Source organism: Anolis sagrei, chromosome 1, assembly GCF_037176765.1.
Source record: "Anolis sagrei isolate rAnoSag1 chromosome 1, rAnoSag1.mat, whole genome shotgun sequence".
In the NCBI taxonomy this organism is placed as follows: domain Eukaryota; kingdom Metazoa; phylum Chordata; class Lepidosauria; order Squamata; family Dactyloidae; genus Anolis; species Anolis sagrei.
This window is the reverse complement of record NC_090021.1, coordinates 287,202,141-287,224,176: the sequence shown is the minus strand read 5'-3', so window position 1 is coordinate 287,224,176 and position 22,036 is coordinate 287,202,141. Positions and strand designations below refer to the sequence as shown.

Here is a 22,036-nt window from a genome sequence, read left to right as displayed (position 1 = left end):
ACTGTTGAAGCTTTAAAGTGTCTTATGAATCAGTTGCATGTGCTTTTTCATTTACTACAACATTCCAGTATTCTGTTCCCCAAAGACCTGTTCCTGCTTAAACAAGGCTGCATCTCATTTTTGGTTCTCTTTCTTCAACTTCCTTCTGTTCATGGCCAGGTGAAGAGCTTTTAAAATAGCATCCTTGTTATTCATCACATTGTAACAGCTCAGTTGCAGCAATCTGTCAAATTGCATTGGCTGATAGGTGAGGCTTGTGGAACCATAAGGAGAATCTGCTGTAAATAGGTGAAAATCTGCAAATGGCATCTCTTCCGGTTCACGTTTTACTCCTAAAAAAAGAAATAAGGAAAAGAGAACATGTGAAGGGTTGTCTCTGCTGAACTGGTGCTTTTATTAGACTGTGTGCATTCTCTTCTCTCAATGGATAGATATAGATACCGTATTTTCCGGCATTTAAGACAACTTTGCATATAAGACGACCCCCAACTTTTCAAGTTAAATTATAGAGTTTGGGATATACTTGTCGTATAAGACTACCCCTCTTCCAACGCAAGACTCTACAACTCCCAGAATGCCTCAGCAGGCACATCCAAGGCACGCCACCGCCCAGGGCTGCTGGGAGTCGAAGTACGGAGGCGCTTCCTTGGGCCTAAGGGAGCCTAGTGGCCTTTGGAGGCTTCTGCCTGTCAAACAGGTGGCTTTGCTTCCTTCCTCTCTCTTGGCTGCCCGGAAATGGTGATGTTGGAGGAGTTGCTTCAAAATAGAGCAGGGAGAGTGGCAGGGGTGGAAGAGGACCTTGAAAATAGACCCCCAGCCAGTCTCCGTGGCAATGCGGCCTGACCCTCCTCCTCCCTGCGACCTCCCTCTCTGCGACCTCCCTCCCTCTGCCCTCCTTCTCCTTCCTCCCTCCTCCCTCCTCTCCTCCTTCTCCTCCTCCTCAGTGCTAAGGGACTTGGGTTTTATTCTTTTCTTTTATTCTTCTATATTATTTTATACCTGGTGTAAAAGACAACCCTGACTTTTCATAAGATTTTCCAGGGTTTAAAAGTTGTCATATACACCGGAAAATACTGTAGATAAATAAAACATAGTGTGTACAGAAATAGCATTTGTATTTAACGGGAAATTGCTGATATGGATATCATTCTATATGCTGATACCCTGTGACGTGTGAACAGAACAAATTATATGGCTGAGACCAAAGTAACTCACTGGTGGAGTTTCTTAGACAGTTTGGTTATTTCAGTTGATCCAGTGAATTGAGTTGAAGATTTTTGTTTCTTCTTTGTTTACACTTCAGGTGTGTAGCACCATCCCCAACAACTGATTTGCAGGGTTGCATTTTTACTTTTCCCCTCAATTAATAACATAAAAGGAAATGTGTTGTCAAAGGCTTTCATGCCCAGAATCACTGGGTTGCTGTGAGTTTTCTGGGCTGTATGGCCATGTTCCAGAAGCATTCTCACCCACATCTATGGCAGGAATCCTCAGAGGTTTTTTCTCCCACCCTGGACATTCCACAGATATATAAACACCACCTGCCCAGTTTCCAACAGACCCCACAACCTCTGAGGATGCCAACAATAGATGTGGGTGAAACATCAGGAGAGAATGCTTCTGGAACATGACCATACAGTCCAGAAAACTCACAGCAATCCAATAAAAGGAAATTATTAAAACTGATTAATTGTCTAGTGATTTCTCCAGAAATTTCCTCATATTGGGGTCTGTGAGATTTAGAAGTTCAAAACATGGGAACTCCTGATTTTGGTAAAATAGGAAGTGATTGTCCTCTTACATGCTAGCCCACACTGTATAACTGAGCCTCTTCTACATGTTACTTACCTGGTGCTTTGTATTTTTTAAATGTGTTGTTCACCAGTGGGAAATGAACCACTATGGGAGCCTTTGGATTGTCGGCATCCAAAAACACATAACATTCTTTTGGGTTGTTTCTATCGTTATCTGTCACAGTGATGTGTGGAAAAGGAATTCCTCTTTCTTCACAGTACATCTGAGCCTGATGCAAGACCTGGAGAAGGAGGAATAAATGTCATCCAGGTTTTTAAATCCTTATGAAAGGTGGACAAAGTGGGTACTTGACTGATCTCCTTAGGGCGGGCATTCCAGAGCCAAGGGGCCACCACTGAGAAGGCTCTGTCCCTCGTCCCCGCCAGTCATACTTGAGACAGTGGCAGAAGTGAGAGAAGAGTCTCTCCAGATGATCTTAGGGTACATGCTGGTTTGGAGGGTAATGCAATCACAAAGATAGATGGGTCGCAAAGCATTTAGGGCTTTGTAACCTGCACCTTGAATTGGGACCAGAAACTTAGTGGAAGCCAGTGGCTCTGCTTAAACTGGAGGGTTGACCACTAGGGCATGGACAACCATGGCCAAGTCAGACTTCACGAAATACAGGCACAGTTGGTGCACAAGCTTTAATTGTGCAAAGGCCCTCCCAGGGAGTGTGTAACCCCGTCGAGCACAGGCTGCCACCCAATACCCCAGTTGGCCCCACGACTAACCAGGAGGGCCTCTGTTTTGTCAGGATTAAACTTATATTTGTTTCTTCTACTTGCTGTATAAATTACACTATGTAACAAAATTTGTAAAATGCTCTGTTCCTGGTTTGAAAGTGTTATTTTGTGTGTAATTGTGTGGTACTTACTTTGAAAGTAGTTGTTATACTCGTTGTTATACTCCAGAAACTTCATTTTTATGGCTACCATAAACTATGTTGAATTGGTTGAGACTATGAGATATTCATTAAAAACCTATAGCAAAATGTACTGCAGGATGTCCTGCAAAAACAAAGCTTTTGCAGTTTAATAAAAAAAATCCATGTTTTTTATGATAGAACCAATTAGTAAATGACAATTATAATCCAGGAACAAAAATTCTGTTACATAGTGTTATAGAATTCTTCTGACTCCAGAATAAGACATCCTACTTGATCCTACTGGCATACAAAATTGAAAGTGTATCCTTCTATTCTTCATAACACATGAGTTGAGACTTCCTGCCTTGCCACTTAAATGAGTACTTAACTAGGTAATATTAATCATTTGGATATTAATAATTGGCTGGGGGGGGGGGGCAGGCGGTGACCGTCATTTCAGGCTCCTGAACAATATTGGATTCTGTTGAACTTTGTCCATGAAATCCAGGCAATAGCCAAGTGTTGGTAATGTAGTTGGTTAGTCTGTCTGTGTTTTAGTGGACTGTGGGTCCTTATATCTCTCACCTCAAAGGGAGAATTCCAGGAATAATCAAATGATAAGATGATATCCACATCTCTCTCAGGCTGGAGTACCAATGGAAATGGAGAATTGATAGCAAATGCCCCGTCAACCAAGTGCAGACTGTTTTCTCCAGGGGTCAGCTGATTGGGCACTGCATCCAGGTGAGTCTCTGAAACACCCCAAAACAATGCCCATTGAAACAGGTTTGTCCTAAAAAAAGTGATTTATGAATCCCCTTAAATAAATAAATGACCCAAAGAGACAGCAAAACAAGAAATAAAAATATTATTATTATATCAGATATTATTATTATACCTTTCCAAGCTACAAATTCCTTATCATTGGTATAATCCCTGTGAAGATACAGCCCTTGCAGAAAATTAAAGTTTTCCCCAGTAGTAAGTCGTGACTTAAGTAAACTGTAAAATAACTGTGTAAAGGCTCCTCCTGGCATGATCAGCTGGGTTTGTCTCTGGGAAGAGTCCATGGACTGAGAACCCCAGAGTTCATCTGAAAAATGTAAAACAAAGAAAGACATCATGATTTTCTCCTAGAAGAGCTGGAATTTGGGGTTAACAGTTAAAAGAAAGTGTATTGTTCAATTACCTGGGTGGAGGTCACCAGGGGGCAAGAGAGAGAGAAGGATTGTCCAATTTATGGGGAGGGAGTTGAAAAAAGAAAACCATTTCCCCCATTTTGGGAGGTCATTCCCCCTCCCCCTCTTCCTATATCATAACCAAGGCAGAGACATGGGGGGGGGGGGGATAACAGGAAAACAGGGGGAAATGTTTTTCCTCCTTCAACCCACTCTCCACCCCCATAAATTGGACAATACATCTCTCTGTAACGCCCCCTGGTGGCCTCTGCCTGGATAATGGAACAGTACTAAAGAAAGCTGTGGATGTAGAATTAATGCAGTTTGACACCTCTTTAACTGACATGGCTCAATGATATGGAATCATGGGAGTTGTAGTTTTACAAGGTCTTTACCCTTCTTTGCCAAAGCGTTTTGGTGCCTTAACAAACGATAGGTCCCAGAATTCTATATCACTGAGTCATAGCAGGTAAGTGGTGTCAAACTGCATTAATTTAGGTCCCACTGAAATTTAGGTCCCATTTAGAATTACATGGTTTTCTAAATGATCATCATCAAGATTCATTCAACGAATATTTAGTTGGAAAATTAGTGAACATGACAAAACAAAAGCTTGAATCACGGATTGAATTAGGAAAATCAGATATAAGACTAGAAGAATTTGCTACTCGGGTGGAGACACACTAGCCTTAGGCCAATTCAGTAACTGACATGCTTTAAAGCCTGTCTTCTGTTATACATCCCAATGAGAAATTGTTTTTACTTCAGGGAAATAGATCTCCTTATTTGTGGATTTAAAATATTTCTTTGATTTTTCCTTTCAGTGATGCAAACCAAGGCACATTTTCCTGAGGGCACCCATGCTCCCCTTTAACACCTGAGGAAACTTGCGTAGGATAATCATCATTTTGGAAAAGTGGAATATAGTCATATCTTTACCTACAATTTTGATGGCACCTTTCACAGATTCTATGAAAACCGCATCTGAAGCCATTGTATCCTCCCAGATGTCCTCTATGTTGGCAGCAAATGCACTTGCCCAAATTCCTGTACCAAAAGTAAAATATTAATCATGTAGTTCACTGACTATTGCCTGACATTTCTCTTTCAGCAGACAGAGATAAATACTGGATTGCATGCAGTGTGACCATAGAAGACATTTCTAGCCCCTGCCATACATACATGCATGCATACACCCACAGGGACAGCATACTTTAATTGGCTCCCTTCCACATTTTGCAACAATCTTTAAGCAGCATTTAATGAAACAGAAATGTATTAAAGTCACAAACTAATATTATCAGGACATAACAGCTATACTAGACTTTAACGGAAAGGGTGTTTCCATTTGTGGCACTTGCCGTATATTCATATAAATGCGGGTTTGGGTATTGCAAGATTAACAGGAATAACTTAAACATAAGACTGTCTCTGGGTAGCATCTTGTTGAGGACCAACATAATATTTTAATTCAAGTTCCTCTGTGACATGTGGGCTATTTTTAAAGTAGATCGGTAAAAGCTATGAGTCCAACATGAAGTTATTCTACTACTACTACTACTAATAATAATAATAATAATACTTTATTTGTACCCCGCTACCATCTCCCCAAGGGACTCGGTGCGGCTTACATGAGGCCGAGCCCACAATTCAACAATAGACAATAGCAACAATAATACAAAACAATAAATAAACTCATAAGCAAAAAATAAGGAATAAACATTAACAATAACATGACATGTTTAAAAACCTATGGCTGGGCCAAATGTAATAATAAAAAAAAAATTAAAAAATAATGCTGGGCAAGACAAGGTGACATATAATTGGGATAGAAGTTTTGGAGAGGGATGAAATGTGCAGACAATCTTAGATCACTAATAAAGTGCGTTTAGGGACATATTGCTGGAAATTTCCTTATTCTCGGAAGACACACTGAAACAACCACGTTTTCAGGCTCCTCCTTATGCATTAACTCCTACCTTGGAGGAAACAGATCCTGGGTTCCTGATGTTTCTCAAGCAGAAAACCCATGAAAAATTTACTATTGTAGTCTTCTGTGCTGATAAAAGCTCCATATTTATAGAATCCAAATTCATAAGGCGTAAACTCACACCATTCTATGAAAAATTTAAAAAAAACATTGTTTTCCATTTAAAAGTGTGAACCTTTTCCTCACAATGAAGAACTGAACTGTATCTCAAGATTATCTTTTAACAGAATGTGTGGGGGTTAGCTTCCTTTCATGCCTTACCAATCAAACAAATGAACAAACGAAAGTTTTATTTATATTGAGTTTAGCCAAAACTGGAACTCAATGCAATTTACAGAATAAAAAGTAAGAAGTCAAACCATATGTATCTGAAAACATATAAAAGGTAAGAAGACATGGATTAAAAGCATTGAATAAAAACATATATTAAACCCATCGCATCACAAAAACATATAACTCATTATATCAAACAATTAGTTCCAAAATGCATGCAGGAATAGAAAAGTCTTCAAAAGACAGCTGGAAAGGATCCAGCGTCTTCCCAGAGTATAGGAACAACCACAAAGATGATCCCCTCCTTTGTTTCTACCTAATTCAACTGAGAAGCTGAATAAGGTGCTGGTGTTGGCCTACAAAGCCCTAAACGGTTCCGGCCCAAAATACCTTTCGGACCGCATCTTGGCCTATGAGCCCACGAGGGCCTTGAGATCGTCTGGGGAGACCCTTCTCTCGATCCCACCTGCCTCACAGGCACGTCTGGCGGGGACGAGAGAGAGGGCCTTCTCGGTGGTGGCCCCCCGGTTGTGGAACACTCTCCCTGTTGACATCAGACAGGCGCCCTCCCTTATGTCTTTCCGTAAAAGCCTAAAAACATGGCTATTTGAGAAGGCATTTAACTAAGTGCTACAATAATTTGGTAAAGACGACTGGAACGGAATATGGATTATGAGACTGGTTACGATTCTACTTGAGACGGAGCGGATTTTTTAGTGTAACTATATAACTGTTGTATTATGGATATGTTGTTTTTTGTTATTGCCTTTTGTAAATTGCCTTTTATATGTTGTACACCGCCGTGAGTCGCCCTAAAGGGCTGAGAACGGCGGTCAACAAATGCAGCTAATAAATAATAAATAATAAATAATAAATTGAAAGAAGTGCTTCCTCCAAAGATTTTAGAGTTCAGGCAGTATCATACATACTGTCATTCAGAGAGCTGGACACATGCCATATTTTTTATTGTATCAGAAGTCACTTGAGAAACTGCAAGTTGCTTCTGGTGTGAGATAATTGGCCATCTGCAGATATGTTTTTCAGGGGACTCTCATGTCCTCACATGGAAAGCTGGAGCTGACAGACTGAAGCTCACCCCATCTCGTGGATTTGAATCGACAACCTTCAGGTCAGCAGCTTAGCAAACACAATGGTTTTACCCATTGTGCCACCGCAGCTCCTCACCCAAGTCATATAGGACCTCATAGCTCATAACCAGCATGTACTTGAATGGTAAGGCAATGCAGCTGTTGTATCAAAGGAAACTTAGGTTCCTTGTAAGCAGACACCATTAGCCACCTCACTAGCAAATATCTGTGTTTCAACTTAAGAATACTTCTGGGTGACTTCCACTAAGCCTCAGCCTGAGCTCCATACCTGTAAATTCACGGGATTTCACAGTAGTCCTCACATTCTGAGCTGCATAAATAGGGAAGGGGTTTTGTCCCCACTTGACAGCTTCTTGTTGATCAGACAGTTTGGTTGGATCCTTCTGGATATGGCAAGGAAATAATCATGGTCATCTGGGGTTTACTTAAATTGTCCAAAAGAAGATCCTAATTGGCTTCTTAAAACCACTTTATATTAATATATAATATAATAATATTTGATCTTGCTTTTTTAAATATGAAAACTATAATCCCCTTAATCTTTTCAGATATCTCTTGGAGATTGTCATTCTTTTTGAGAATGGATTGTCTACACCAGTGGTTCTCAACCTATGGGTCCCCAGATGTTTTGGCCTTCAACTCCCAGAAATCCTAACAGCTGGTAAACTGGCTGGGATTTCTGGAAGTTGTAGGCCAAAATACCTGGGGACCCACAGGTTGAGAACCACTGGTCCACACCCAACCATGGCTAAGGAAAATCCATAGATTCCAGGTTAAAAGAAAAGCTTTGTCTACTTGACTGCAATGGCTTATTGAAAAAAAATGACATTTTTTCTTTTTGTGGTAACTTTTACATTTTGAACATGACCTTATGTTTTATGGGACCATAACTCCCATAAACACTTCACCATAAAATCAAATCTTAACCTGTTACAAATACCTTCTGACAAATGTTTCAGTCATCTCTCCTGACCACCACCCCTGCTGTCTTTCTCAGGCCCATTTTTTCATATATATTTCCCACCTCATATTTAGGGCCCTCTTCTTTACCTTATTGTTTAGGATATATTCTATGATGAGTCCCCATAAGTCAACGAGCGTGGCTTTCTTTCCTTCTTTCTCTTTGGCAATTAATTCCTGAAAGTAATATGCCAGTTGTTCTGCAGAAAATGCTCCAACTTTTGCCCTTGTCGCAATATTCTGGGCATTGCTAATTGCATCCTGGAGATTATTTCTTGACCAGTGAGAATCTTTGTAGAGTGTGGATATACACCTACCAAAATGACAGATACTTCAGTAAATAAAAGAACTTTAAGCAAAACACAGAGCATCCTAGATTATGGGAGGAACAATCCTATGCTTAATTTACACCAACTGTGATGCTTTTGGAATAAGTATAAGTTCTTTCATTAGTGAGCCATGCCAAGAATGCTATGATGGTTTATCCTTTATGTCTGCAAAATATTGCAGAAGATCTGAAAACTGGTAGCATTGCTGGGAAGGTGGTTGTCAGGGAAATAGCTTAAATACTGAATTTCTTTGGACCTTTATCCTGGCACAAAATTTCATTGACAAAAACAATTTAAGTGAAATGCCCCCATTGGAATATATTGTTTTCATTCCAGCTATACTAGCCATACTATAATGCAGCTATACTACATTATCCATGCTTCCTTTGAACCCCTTCTATCAGTCCAATAGCAGACATCTAAGGATGAGCAAAGGAAGATAGATGCTTTTGAACTGTGGTGCTGGAGGAAAATTCTGAGAGTGCCTTGGACTGCGAAAAGATCAAACCAGTCCATCCTCCAAGAAATAAAGCCTGCCTGCTCATTGGAGGGAAGGATATTAGAGGCAAAGATGCAAAGATGAAGCACTTTGGCTACATCATGAGAAGACAGGAAAGTTTAGAGGAGACAATGATGCTGAGTAAAATGGAAGGAAAAAGAAAGAGGGGCCAACCAAGGGCAAGATGGATGGATGGTATCCTTGAAGTGACTGGCTTGATTCTGAAGGAGCTGGGAGTGGTGACGGCCAACAGGGAACTCTGGCATGGGCTGGTCCATGAGGTCACAAAGGGTTGGAAGTGACTGAACGAATAAACAACAACAACATATACAGTATCAGATATGGGAATTCTTTTGGTGACACAGAATCAGATCAAGTGTAGCCAACAGTACTGAGCAATGTAATTCTACCTGTTCCAGTGTGAGCTGTCAGAATTCACATTCTAGTAAAATTCTGTATCATTGAAAGCTACTTGACTTATAGCTAGGTATCAGTAAAGCCAAGTGTAGCATGACAATGAAAGTAAACAGTGGTGCAAACTTGGATTCCTCACAAAACTCCTCACAAAATTCTTTTGGACTTGGTAGCTACAGCTGGTCTATATGCAGGCATGGGCAAACTTCGGCCCTATGGGTACTTTGGACTTCAACTCCCACAATCCCTAACAGCTGGTAAGCTGGCTTGAATTTATGAGAGTTGAAGTCCAAAACACCTGGAAGGCTTGCATGGGCTTGTGTCTGCGGAATGATAAATAATGTGTCTGTTCTTATCCTGTCGCTTGTCTATTATGCTTGATTATTATATTAATCTGCTGCTTTTAGCATTCCTTGCCATTGGCTGTGTCATCAATAGCTAGAGCTTGGAATTGCAGTCCACCAACCTATAGAGTTCCTAACCCTTTACTGGCTGAAGTAGTAAAAAAAAAAAAAAAAGAGAAGAAACTAGTATTCTAGTAGTTTGAGAAAACTGGCCAAGTTTTTGGAGGACCTCAAGTAGAAATGTCACACAGATTCTTCCCCATGGCAGTAACATCCAAAATTAATAATTTATTTAACTACAGCTGGCCACTTGTATACATGGGTTCTGTATCCATGGATCCAACTAACTATGGTTCAAAAATATTCAGGGTGAAAATTCCAAAAAGCAAATGTTGATTTTGCCATGTGCTAATACATTACCACATTCTGCTATATAGCCTCCCACCATTTCCCAGAGCCTCAAACTCTCTTCCAAACTTGTTTAAATCTTTCACCATTTACATAAGGAGCACCATTGTACATATTGGGACTCGAACATCCACCGTTTTTGGTATCCATGGCAGTTCCTGGAAGCAAACTAGTGGATACCAAGGGACTACTGCATCCCCCCCCCCCCCCATTTTGACTGCTTTGACCAGTCTTTTACATTCTGCTTTTAAAAAACAAGTTGAATTAGCATAGTGATATTTTTCTTCAGAATTTCTTTCAACGAGCAATCAAGAAATAAATAAAATATAAATTAAATTAAATATAAAATAAATTAAATATGTGCTATATCTAAGACCCCATAGCCTACAAAAATGAAGAAAACAACCCAGAAGTGAAGCTCATACTTATATCCTGCCCAAGAATATCTATTATCCAATAGTTAAGAGAGCTATGCACGAACACATATTTGACAGATATCAACTTCAGCAAGGTGTAGTGGTTTGTGTGTTGGCCTATGACTCTGGGACCAGAGTTTGAATCCTTGCACGGCCATGGAATATACTACAGAATCTTTCAAATATAAGGTTTACAATGATAGAACAGGAATTTACATAGATGGTATAGGAATTTCTGCATACTTACCAAGTAGACCCTGAGATGCCACAAAGGTATGTCAAGACATCTAAGAAGCCCAGCTGCTGCAGGCCAAGCAAGTTGCCATAACATCCTGTCATTGCTCTCATCCCTCCTCCGGATGCTACAACAGCCACTACAGGTACCTAGAGGAATATAGAAATGGTAACCTAAACCAGTTCTCTTTTTGTTCGCAGGCTAATGTTATGATATAAGTAATATACATTTTTCAGTTTAAGATCCAAATCACTGTAAGATATCCTCAAGTGATCACACATTTTAATGGAATGTTCTGTTTCCTAGTTTTTTTTCCAAAAAAAAAGGTATAGATCAGTTCTTAGAAATTATATTCACTAATCTAACTATGAAGACCTTAGAAAAAGTGTTCATAAAAGGGAAAAAACAGTACCTGATCTTTCTTGGGGGCCACTTGCAAATCAAGTACTTTCTTGAGAGTATTGGCAATTATTTCTTTTCTCCTTTCCAAAAAATTTCGCTCTCCTCTAGAGAGGCCAGAACTAAGGCGTACCTCCATATCAAGTGGACTGTTTCTAGAAACAAGGCAGAAAGATCCTGCTTTTTCATCCCATTCTGAGTTTTATCTAATTATTTGTATTTGTATATTTCCTCACTCATTTTATTTACTTCAGCCACTGTAAAAATAAACTTCACATAGATAAACGTTCTTCTCATTGGGAAAATTGGGTCTTTTCTAAGGTGCTCTCATAGTGTTATAATTGTGTAGTGGGATTGGGTCCTATCTAAAGTCTCTAAAGGCCATAAGAGCAAAGAATAAGATTTTGACAAATATCCACATTTAGGTTTACACACCTTTCTTCAGCTTTCACAGTCAAATCCACAACTTGCCCCTGGAAAACATGCAATGCTGCTGAATTAGTTGACAAGTAATACTTTAATTCCTTTGTAAATGAAACTGTACAAAAAGATATTCCCACTGTATTGTCGAAGGCTTTCATGACTGGAATCACTGAGTTGTTGTAGGTTTTTTGGGCTGTATGGTCATGTTCTAGAAGCATACTCTCCTAATGTTTTGCCTGCATCTGCAGACCTCACAACCCCTGAGGATGCCTCCCACAGATGCAGGCGAAATGTCAGGAGAGAATGCTTCTAGAACATGGCCATTCAGCCCGAAAAACCTACAACAACCCAGATATTCCCACTCCTTCATATGTAACTTCATCACAATTTGCTTATGTTAAATTTGCTTATGTTAAATAAAAATCTTAATCATTCTGCCAAGTTGCTTGCAGAGATGTTCCACTAATTCAGAACATTTGTTGTTGTTCATTTGTTTAGTCGTCTTCGACTTCGTGACCTCATGGACCAGCCCACGCCAGAGCTCCCTGTTGGCCGTCACCACCCCCAGCTCCTTCAAGGTCAGTCCAGTCCCTTCAAGGATGCCATCCATTCATCTTACCCTTGGTCGGCCCCTCTTCCTTTTGCCTTCCACTTTCCCCAGCATAATTGCAATTATTATATATAAAATATATCATTGAAAACAGGTTTGAGATAATATGTAAGGTGGGCTATGTTTTTCAATCCTTGGTGTGTGTCTCTAAGAAATCAGTGTAATCCCAACATAGGCTCAATACATTTATCATTTGCATACATTTTCTGAAAATAATACCAAAAATGTACCTGTCCTAAAGGAACAGTCAATTCCACTTTTTTCCCAAGGGGGAGCTCAGAAATTGGAATAGCTCCATTCCCTATGACTGTAGTCTTCATATGTAAATCTTCACTCCATCCTTCCTGGGGGCAAAAATGGTTCATTTTAAAAGATATATTTCTAGATCCGGTCTGGAATCAGCACCCAGCATATCTGAGCAGATATCAAAGCATTGAGATTAGTGCCTGTTCCTTGTTAACATATATGTCATCCACTATTTTAGAGAACTGCTGGGCAAGATGTCTATTGCTATGGAAATATCAAGGAAATAATTCAGAAGTTCTGGGGAAAAAATGGAAGGTGGTGAGAGATAGTTTTAGTTCCAGGTCACAAGTGCCTTCATCTGAGCTTCTCAAAGCCAAGATGCCTCACATAGTACAGCCATAGTACCTTTTTTTCCCTACTAGCTACCATAACAAATCTGCTACTCCTGCTCCTCCAAAGTGGTTAACTACCATGTGCACTTCTCTGAGTGAATCTTCTACCAGTGAAGACTGGTACATGAGAGTCTTCTCTCATGGGGGACATGAGAGAAGCCTCCTCGCAGGATTGCAAGACATCCGGGCATCCCCTGGGCAACATCTTCGTAGACGACAGATTATCTCGATCCAGAAGCAACCAGAGACGACTTGCAGCATGAAAACAACCAGTGAAGACAATAATGCTCAAAGGATATCCACATCTGTTGTGCCTTTGGGCCTACAAAACTGTTCAAAACATGTATTTAATATAGATTATTTGTGAAATTTTACCCGTGTTTCACTTATTTGTTTACTGTCTCTGATGCCAGTTCATCAGTCTGCCTGTCCAAAAAAACTTAGATCTGAAAAGATTATTACAAGGGAGCTTAATTATAACATCTGTCAGATTTGGCCTGCTAGGAGCTACATATGTTGAGCAACAGAGTTTAGAGCACTGTTTCTTAAACAGTCCTGACCCCAAAAGAGATCTGCTTAGCTCAATGTTGGCATTACGAAAAATCTGGCAACAGTAAATGTTTTGTGTTGCTGTGAGTTTTTTGGGCTGTATGTCCATGCAAAAGGTCTGCCACCCGGTGGCTCTTCTGGAAATTTACAAGTTAGCAACAACTTGCAGTGTTTACAATGGAATCTGCAGAAATTTCTTCATAAAAAGAAAAAGCAGACTGTTTAACAAGCCTTGAAAAATGCTAATTTATTATAATTAAATGTTTTATTTTTATATCTATTTTACATATTATTTTACATATATACTTGGGGTTGCATAAAAAATTATTGGGCAGAAAGAGGTCACACATGGAACAAGTTTAAGAAGTCCTGATTTACAGCAAGACATGAATTGGTGCTGCTGATTGAGTTGTAGGAAAGTTATTAAAGCTCATATAGTATTGATGAAACAGGTTTGCCCCACTAATTAAAATGTTTTCAGTCTTCTCCTCAATGGCCAAGGAGTGCTTGGATTATGTATTCCTATGTGGCAGTGGGTAGTTCAGATGGCCTTTGTGGTCTCCTTCAACTGTATTATACAGTTCTTGCCCTATTTCGTTATCAGATCAGAATGTCAGGTCAGTCATGACTCTTAAGTAAAGGTAAAGGTTTCCCCTGACATCAAATCTAGTCATGTCAGACTCTGGGGGGTGGTGCTCATCTCCATTTCTAAGTCGAAGAGCGGACATTGTTCATAGACATCTCCAAGGTCATGTGGCCAGCATGACTTTGTGGATTGCTCTTACCTTCCTGCAGAAGTGGTATCTATTAATCTATTCACATTTGCATGTTTTTGAATTGCTAGGTTGGCAGAAGCTTTGACTAACAGTGGGAGTTCACCCCGCTCCTTGGATTCAAACCACCAACCTTTCAGCCAGCAAGTTCAACAGCTCAGCAGTTTAACCTGCTCTTAAACTTGATAACAAATTATGCTACATGGTACATGGACATGGTTCTATGATTTCTAAAAGGAAGATGAGCGCTGACCTCCTGAAATTGAGTCAGGAAAGGGGAATTCATATAAGCAGAGGTGTCAAAACTGTGGCCCACCAGATGTTTGACTTTTTTGGCCATTTGACAAACCAGTTAAAGCTCCTGAGAGTTGGAGGCCCAAACATCTGGGCCACAAGTTTGACACCTCTGCTTTAAGATAAAAGCACAGTGAGATTTTATGGGTATAAGAGAAGGTTGGGGCATTTAAAATGAGAAGTTAAGCCCAGTTCAGTTGCTTGCTTGACTGTAAGGAAGGCTAAATGGGTGGTAGGGATGTATCTCAAACTGTTTACATGCACCCAGCAAGTGTTATACTGACCTTCATGCATTGAGTGTGAAGAAAGATTTGCAGTCATGTTCAGCTGAATTGCAGTTGTAGTCCTCTCTGATCATGGGGACCGTGTACCACATTCAAATAGATCAACATGGTTTAACAAACCCTCTTGAAACATTTGCAATGATGCTCACATGCTCAAAGCATTGTGATCACATCCCATTTGCCACTCTTATCTCTCTATGTATTCATGTTTTATGTTTAATCAAAAAGTGACATAATCATCAAAGTTACATTTTCTGGTTATAATCGATTCCATATGAAATCAGTCAAAAAGGAATTATTTCCTTTAAAAGGTATATTAGCCAAATTTTGCACATTTCAAGCAGGAACTAGTAGACATACTTGCTGATGGCATTAGGTAAGTTGGATTATCAGTGTGACAATTTTCCCACTGTGAACTTTCTTAGGACTAAAATATATTTTTTCAATATAGGAGATACTATTTGAAGACAAAGAAGTGATCATTGCAAACAAGCCATAAGCAGGAATAGTTTCAACTTTAAAAGTGATGATCTGGATGCATCATCTTACCTCTAGCATCGCTGTGGTTTGCAGCAATTCCAGGTTCAATGTGGGGAAAATGTCTTTGCTCACATGGAAAATGAATGGGATCTTCCGCTGTTGTTCTGAGGCAGCACCACAAAATGTTGATAACTGGTTTTCAAAGGATCCTGGTACAGATAATTTGATTTGGCAGTTCTCTGAATGTGGGAAGAAAAATGTGTTAAGAAATAATTGTGTATTGTGCTCTCAGTCCTGGCTCATTCACAGATGTGGATGATGGGGACAAGAGACAGGGCCTTTTCGGTAGTGGCCCCTTGCCTGTGGAACTCCCTCCCTAGTGAAATTAGAGCAGCTCCCTCCCTCCTGTCCTTCAGAAACAAAGTAAAAACATGGCTATGGGACCAAGCTTTTGGATAGCAAGTCCTAGGGCAATAAGAAAATAAGCAATAGTGGACACCTCTGCCACATACACACATACATATTTTCACTTTTATTATGTGAATAGATAGATAGCTAAATAGAAAATGAGGTCAGAATAGTGCAAAGTAAACTGAAAGGTTAGGCTACACAGGTAGAATCATAGAGTTGGAATAGATCACATGGACCATCAAGTCCAACCCCCTGCCATGCAAGGAAACACAATCAATGCATGGCAGATAGTAATAGGTTTGATTTTCATTGTCTGCAATCATCCCACCGGAACACTCATCATTGCAGATCAAAGTGACCCACAACACTTTGGAGCATTTCTTTGATAAGCAGTGGTACAATGTGGCAATGTACTTTGGACACAACTGATGATACTGAATGTCTTAGGTTTCAGTATGAGGATTTGCAAGGGAAATTTCCATACACATCAGGATAATGGATAAGTATAAAATGCTCTCTCTTCTTTCAATAATAAAGGCACTATTATTAAATTGTCTTTCTTGAACTGTTGACCAACTGTTGATCACGTGTGGTTACATCTACATTCCTTTTAGATATATTTTAGTCTACAATTCACTGAAACAACTTGTACAGATCTATCAGTATACAAAGTACTCTTGTCTCATTCATGCTTACAACAAGCTTGTGAAATGGGGAAATATTACAATCTTTCCCAAAGAATTTAGTTAGCAAATGGCAATTATAGCATGGAAATAAACCTACCTTGAATTATCCACGGAGCCATCTCACTTTTATTGATTGTTCCTTCAATACTCAGACAGGAAGGTGCCTGCATGATTTTTCAAAAAACAACACCATAAGTCAAAGTCACCATGAAAAGAAATTTGCAATAGCAACAGAGTGAAAAAAGTAATGCAGGATAACAGGATCCGTTCTTCATTATCCTATTGAAGATGAATGTTAGCTGAACAGCTTCCCCTATCTTCAACCCAACCTTCTCCACCAAGATAGGCAAATATGTGCCTGCTACTCACCACAAGGACGCCATTGGTAACGACCTCAGAAGGTGCATGTGGACTGTTGAAATGAAAGATTTATAGGATGAGTTTGTTTGACTACTAGACTAATGGATCTTGAATCCCATTGCAGATTTCCCAACAGAGAAAAGCAGGATATTCGGATACTTTCTTTATCCTTGAGGTCATTTATTTGCTAGGTCTCAAGACATATTGCTCCTCTTTCTGGGCTTTAAAACCAACTAAAATAATTGCAGGCCTTCAATAAGACTTCAAATCTAAGAAGTTATGCAACCTTTTTCAAATAATATATAAAAGAGCAGGAAGTGACATTAGAAAAATTGCATGATTTAAAAGTAAATTAGCAACTTCATCCAGGGAGGGAATACATCACCTTTCTTCTAAGGAAAATTCGACATCCAATTCTGCTCTTTCCACCTTAGAAAAATCAGACAAAAAAGAATATTGAAACCATTCCTTTGCTCCAGTATAACATCTAAGTGTCATATCTGACCCAATTTGCATTGTTCTGTCAGTATCAATCTTAGCATCTCAGCTCAAAACTTCTAACTTATTCATTGATTTTCACATAGTTAAATGCAGCTTAAGTAGCTCTTTCTCTGCACTGATGCAATGTCTCCTTCATTTTTTTATGTGAGACTTCAAGATCACACAAATGTGACAGAAGGGGGTGGTATTTGTTGCTGTATGCCCACTTTCTTTTTCACAATCCAAATGATGTTTTATCACCTATTGTGTCAAGCTATTTTCCCCTCCCTTTCTGCAGTATTCTGAAATATTCCAAAGAGTGGTGGAGTTACAATCAATACTTATTGTCATTCTGTGAATTATGTTGATCTAAATAAGTGTGTTCAGTCCCTAACCTCTTCACTGTTTTCAGAATATTTCTGCCCCATCAACTTCTCCCTGATGTAACCAAAGACTTCCTTGCAATTTGCACGATGTAAGGCCAGACAGACAGAGAAACTGGCACAGGGGGTTAAACCGCCAGTTGTAAAAAATCTTGCCAACCAAAAGGTTGGTAGTTCAAGCCTAGGTTGGGCTGAGCTCCCACTGTCAGCCCAGCTTTTGCCCATCACACTGGCTCCCTATACAAAATAATTGCTCATATGGCCGAAATCCTTATTGTTATCGAAGAGAGAAAGACATAGCTTACCTTCTATTTAATACAACAATTATTTACTTTCAGTCCATTTAGTTAGTATATCATGTTACCACAAATACAGAGATGCATCTAAATATCTACAGTACTTAATATGTGATTATACCTGCCTGTCTAGAAATGTAATTTATTTACCTAATACCACCTTTCAAAGGAAACTCAAAAACAAGGAGTCACCTGAGAATTTAGGACAAATGTATGATTCAAAATCTCTCCTGGGGCAATATTTCCCGTATCAAAAGCAATTGAAGTGGCATGATTGCTTAAACTGCTCAGCACAAGATCTCTGTTGTAGAAAGTTAGTTCCAAAATATTCTGTAAAAGGAGGAATAAAAAAGACTTTAGGAAATGTTGCCACACGTGTACATTATGCTATATGCTATGCACCAAACTTAGTCAGCCGATCTTTTGGCCCTGAAACATAAATATTAACCAGTTGTTCAGTTTGGCCGACCAACAGATTTAAACAAAGATTTGCATCAAGACACTTGCCAAACGGAACAACTAAGATGAATATATGTATTCATTGGAGCTTCAGGATTGGGATTTCAATTTAAGCAAATTATTGGATCAAATACCAGGGCCAGAGTCCTATCTGTAAAATATTACTTGACAACCCCATATGTATATGTTGAAAAAATAGATCTTGTTAATATAAGGGTGTATATGAAGCCCCCATGGCATATCTATGGATTGACACCATCCACATCTAGTTGCTTGTTGTACATGCACTGTAAAGACATCGAGGGAAGATATTTTATAGCCTGTTTCTGATTCAACGTGTAATTAAATAAGCAAGTCTAAACAAATATGTTCAGACACCTTTTCATTTGGCCATGGTCCAAGCTTTCATCATTAGACCTCTACGTTCAAAAGCTATGTAGAAGTTGCCTTAAAACGAAGAATCCTTTTTCTGCAGTGAACTGTGGAATTGGAACTTAATTTGACTTGACTTGCTTTCTGGATTAGACAGGAAGAACCACCAAGTCCAGGCAAACCTCCTCCAATATAAGAGGAAATGTCTATATTATATCCCTTTTTGGGGAAAAAAATGAAAAATGTCATCAGCCAACCTTTACTCACACCACTCCTAAAGTTGGAAATGCAGCAGCACTGAAAGTCTGAAGAGTTAAATATGTCTTAGAGATAGTAGTAATAATAGAGCTAATGAGTGTTTCATAATCTAAAATAGGAGCCCCCAGTGGCGCAGTGGGTTAAACCCTTGTGCCAGCAGGACTGAAGACCAACAGGTCGCAGGTTTGAATTTGGGAGAGCGTGGATGATCTCCCTCTATCAGCTCCAGCTTCCCATTTGGAGACATGAGAGAAGCCTCCCACAAGGATGGTAAAACATCAAAACATCCAGTGTCCCCTGGGCAACGTCCTTGCAGATGGCCAATTCTCTCACACCAGAAGCGACTTATAGTTTCTCAAGTCACTCCTGACACACACACATAACCTAAAATCTCTTGGATTATCTATTTATTTTAATTTCTCTTAGACTAATATTGTTAGGGATCATTTCACCTCCTCTCTCCACCTCCTTTTTTGTTCTTCCACTGCTCCAAAAGTATTTGGAGTAAAGGGGGTGCTTTTGGTTGAGTGGGAGAGAGGAAGGATAAGCTAGAGTTGAATAATATGTTGGAGTCATTGGACTCAATGGGTGTTGATTTAAATTACATAGAAGCAGAAGTGTGAGAGAATAGAATCATGAGGTTATGCAGATGCACAAATGCAGAGTGACAAATCAGTGCACTTGTACAAATGGAGAGACGTTATGTCAAGGGTGTTCCTGCCAATATGTAGCTACTATAAGTGATCATATGAATGGAATAGCAGTTTCATGTGGTAAAAGTTCTTAGTTGTCTTCTTGTTATTGCTTAGCCTAGCTTCCCTATTTCTAATGGGGTCCTATAATAAAAGTCTAATTACTATAGCCATTAGTATGAATTATCCTTAATAATAGCTAGCTGCTGCACACAGGTACATTCTATCACATAGGAGCTGAGGAGGCATATTGTTCAAAGGATATACATGTCTAGGCTGATCTAAATAGTTCCTGTAATAAAAAGACCAAACTCACCTTCACAGCACTGTGAACACGGTATTCAAAAGTTTCATTCCATTCTGGATTACTGGAATTATAGATAACTTCTGTCCTTTTTACCAATGGAGATGCTGTAGGAAGTTTCAGTGCCACATAACAATCTGCTTTAGACACTAACCAGAAGAATATGTGTATCAAGAAAAGACCCAGAAAAGATGTTCTTCATAGTTCATTAAGTGCCTTTAACAGTATCCTATAGTTAAGGAAACTGAAATCGGTGGTGGAAAGCTGAACAAGAAGGTGTGTTTTAAGATCATGCTCTCTTTTACTACAAAGCAAACACGGAGGAGGTATCTTTAAAAATAGAGGGATAAGACTTTTAAAAACCTCTATTGATGCCAATAGAAATTTTCTGGTAATGTAAGGGGGTACAAGAAAACAGATGATTGGGAGAAGTTTTAAACTTCCTCTACATGTAGAAAATGGGCCCAAACCTGGAAAAGAACCACATACGGTAAGTTTCCTTTGGAGCAGTGATTTACAAACTCAAGTCCTCTTGGTGTTTTGGACCTCAATTTTATTTTAATTTCAACTTTAGTTTAACTCAATCAAACTCTGTCTCTATTACCCTTCTCTCCTTTTCACTTAATATTACAAAAATAAAAGCTCGCTATTTTCTTGGGACCTCATCACACACAAGTCCTCCCCGGTTTCCACACACTTATAAGACATTTCAGGAACAAAGTGACATGGAGCCCTTCACACAACAAAAACTATTTTCAGTTGTCATCTGTTGTATTTCATTCCTGAAATGTAGTAGAAATGTAGTAATACGGGGCAAGAAGACATGGGAAGGACAGATTGTGGCAAAGAGGTTTAAAATTCCCCCCAGTTCCATTCTCAAATGGTATGAGGTCCATGGTAATCTTGGCTTTTAAGTTTGCACTATAATAAGTTTGTTTTTCTATGATCCCAAAGTTTTCCTCACTGTATTGTCGAAGACTTTCATGGCCTAATCACTGGGTTGTTGTGAATTTTCCAGGCAGTAAGGTCATGTTCCAGAAGCACCCAGAAATGTCAGGAGAAAATGCTTCTGGAATATGGCCTTACAGTGCAGAAAATTCACATTTTCCCTGAATTAAAAGAGGAAGAATGTGGAGTGAGCAAGGACTGCACTCACTGGTGTAATGGTTCAGAAAGCAGGACAGAACGGGAGAAAGGCCGGAGAACATAAAGTGTTTGATGGGATTTGTAAAATGAAACCATGTCTTTTAAAACAGAAAGAGATGACATACTTTGCTAAGAAAATGACACACACACACACCCCTGCTTTCTGTAACACATCTGATGGAGTCTTTAATGCACTTAAATCAACATGTTTCCTTTCTTCCTTATTTAACCAGAATGTTAGTTAAATAGTTAAGAAAGTAGACAATGACCTGCATCCAGTTATGAGTTCTGGCTACAATGAACATGGTTTTCTTGACTATTTATTATTTTATCAACACTTTCAGTAAATCCTCTTAAGAGAGACTAACAATGTAAGCCATAGTGCTGCATGTGTCTGAAAGGAATAACTGTATTATAATATTGTATAATATTGGCTTGCATACTGCAAGAAACAAGCATGTTCATTTTCACATCTTTGTTGAAAACTTACATAAATCTAAGCCATGGATGTTTCTGGCTCTGAGGATTTTTACTTTAAGGCTATAATAAGGATGAGTCTCCCGCTAAAACAAAGAGAGAGCAGAATTCATTTTAAATTAAAGGAAATCAATATTAAACATTTAGCTCTTCTACTAACACACCCACAACTGTCTGCCTAAAATACTTCAGGAATGCATTTTAATCCTGAAAACCCATGCTAAAATAAATCAATTATTTTAAATAAATCAGATGCTACTAGATTCCTTTCCCTTTTTATCCTTAAAACAGACCATGGACATTTATTTGAAACCTGTGGAGTATTCACACAAATTGTATTTACATGCCAGCCGAAGAATCCAGAATCCTTTTTCTGTATAACATCAGCAGCCAAAAGCAGCAACATTCGAGTTAACAGCCGGCCAAGCATCACAGAACGCAACAT

General features: G+C 39.2%; 1 protein-coding gene across 1 annotated transcript; it reads right to left on the bottom strand.

Moving 5' to 3' along the window:
* LOC137095822 (cytosolic phospholipase A2 zeta-like) lies at nt 1–22,036 on the bottom strand. Its single transcript, XM_067462831.1, has 20 exons — nt 21,935–22,036; nt 21,605–21,677; nt 19,981–20,117; nt 18,076–18,213; nt 17,110–17,153; nt 16,734–16,776; nt 16,462–16,528; nt 15,337–15,506; nt 12,480–12,593; nt 11,652–11,689; nt 11,230–11,371; nt 10,830–10,966; nt 8,263–8,485; nt 7,481–7,595; nt 5,820–5,957; nt 4,780–4,887; nt 3,561–3,755; nt 3,248–3,414; nt 1,849–2,035; nt 1–332 (listed from the first exon to the last, which is right to left on the bottom strand). The coding sequence occupies exons 1-20, from the start codon at nt 22,034–22,036 to the stop codon at nt 115–117; spliced, it is 2,556 nt and encodes an 851-aa protein (XP_067318932.1). The 3' UTR covers nt 1–114.

What these genes read in the sequence shown, in the direction of transcription:
- LOC137095822 (XM_067462831.1), bottom strand. Translation starts at nt 22,036, where the DNA reads ATGTTGCGTTCTGTGATGCTTGGCCGGCTGTTAACTCGAATGTTGCTG. An exon ending in GAAATCCCGTGAATTTACAG is followed by an intron (nt 5,958 to 7,480) that starts GTATGGAGCTCA and finishes AATTTTTCATAG; the next exon opens with AATGGTGTGAGTTTACGCCT. An exon ending in GGAATTTGTAGCTTGGAAAG is followed by an intron (nt 3,415 to 3,560) that starts GTATAATAATAA and finishes GGGGTGTTTCAG; the next exon opens with AGACTCACCTGGATGCAGTG.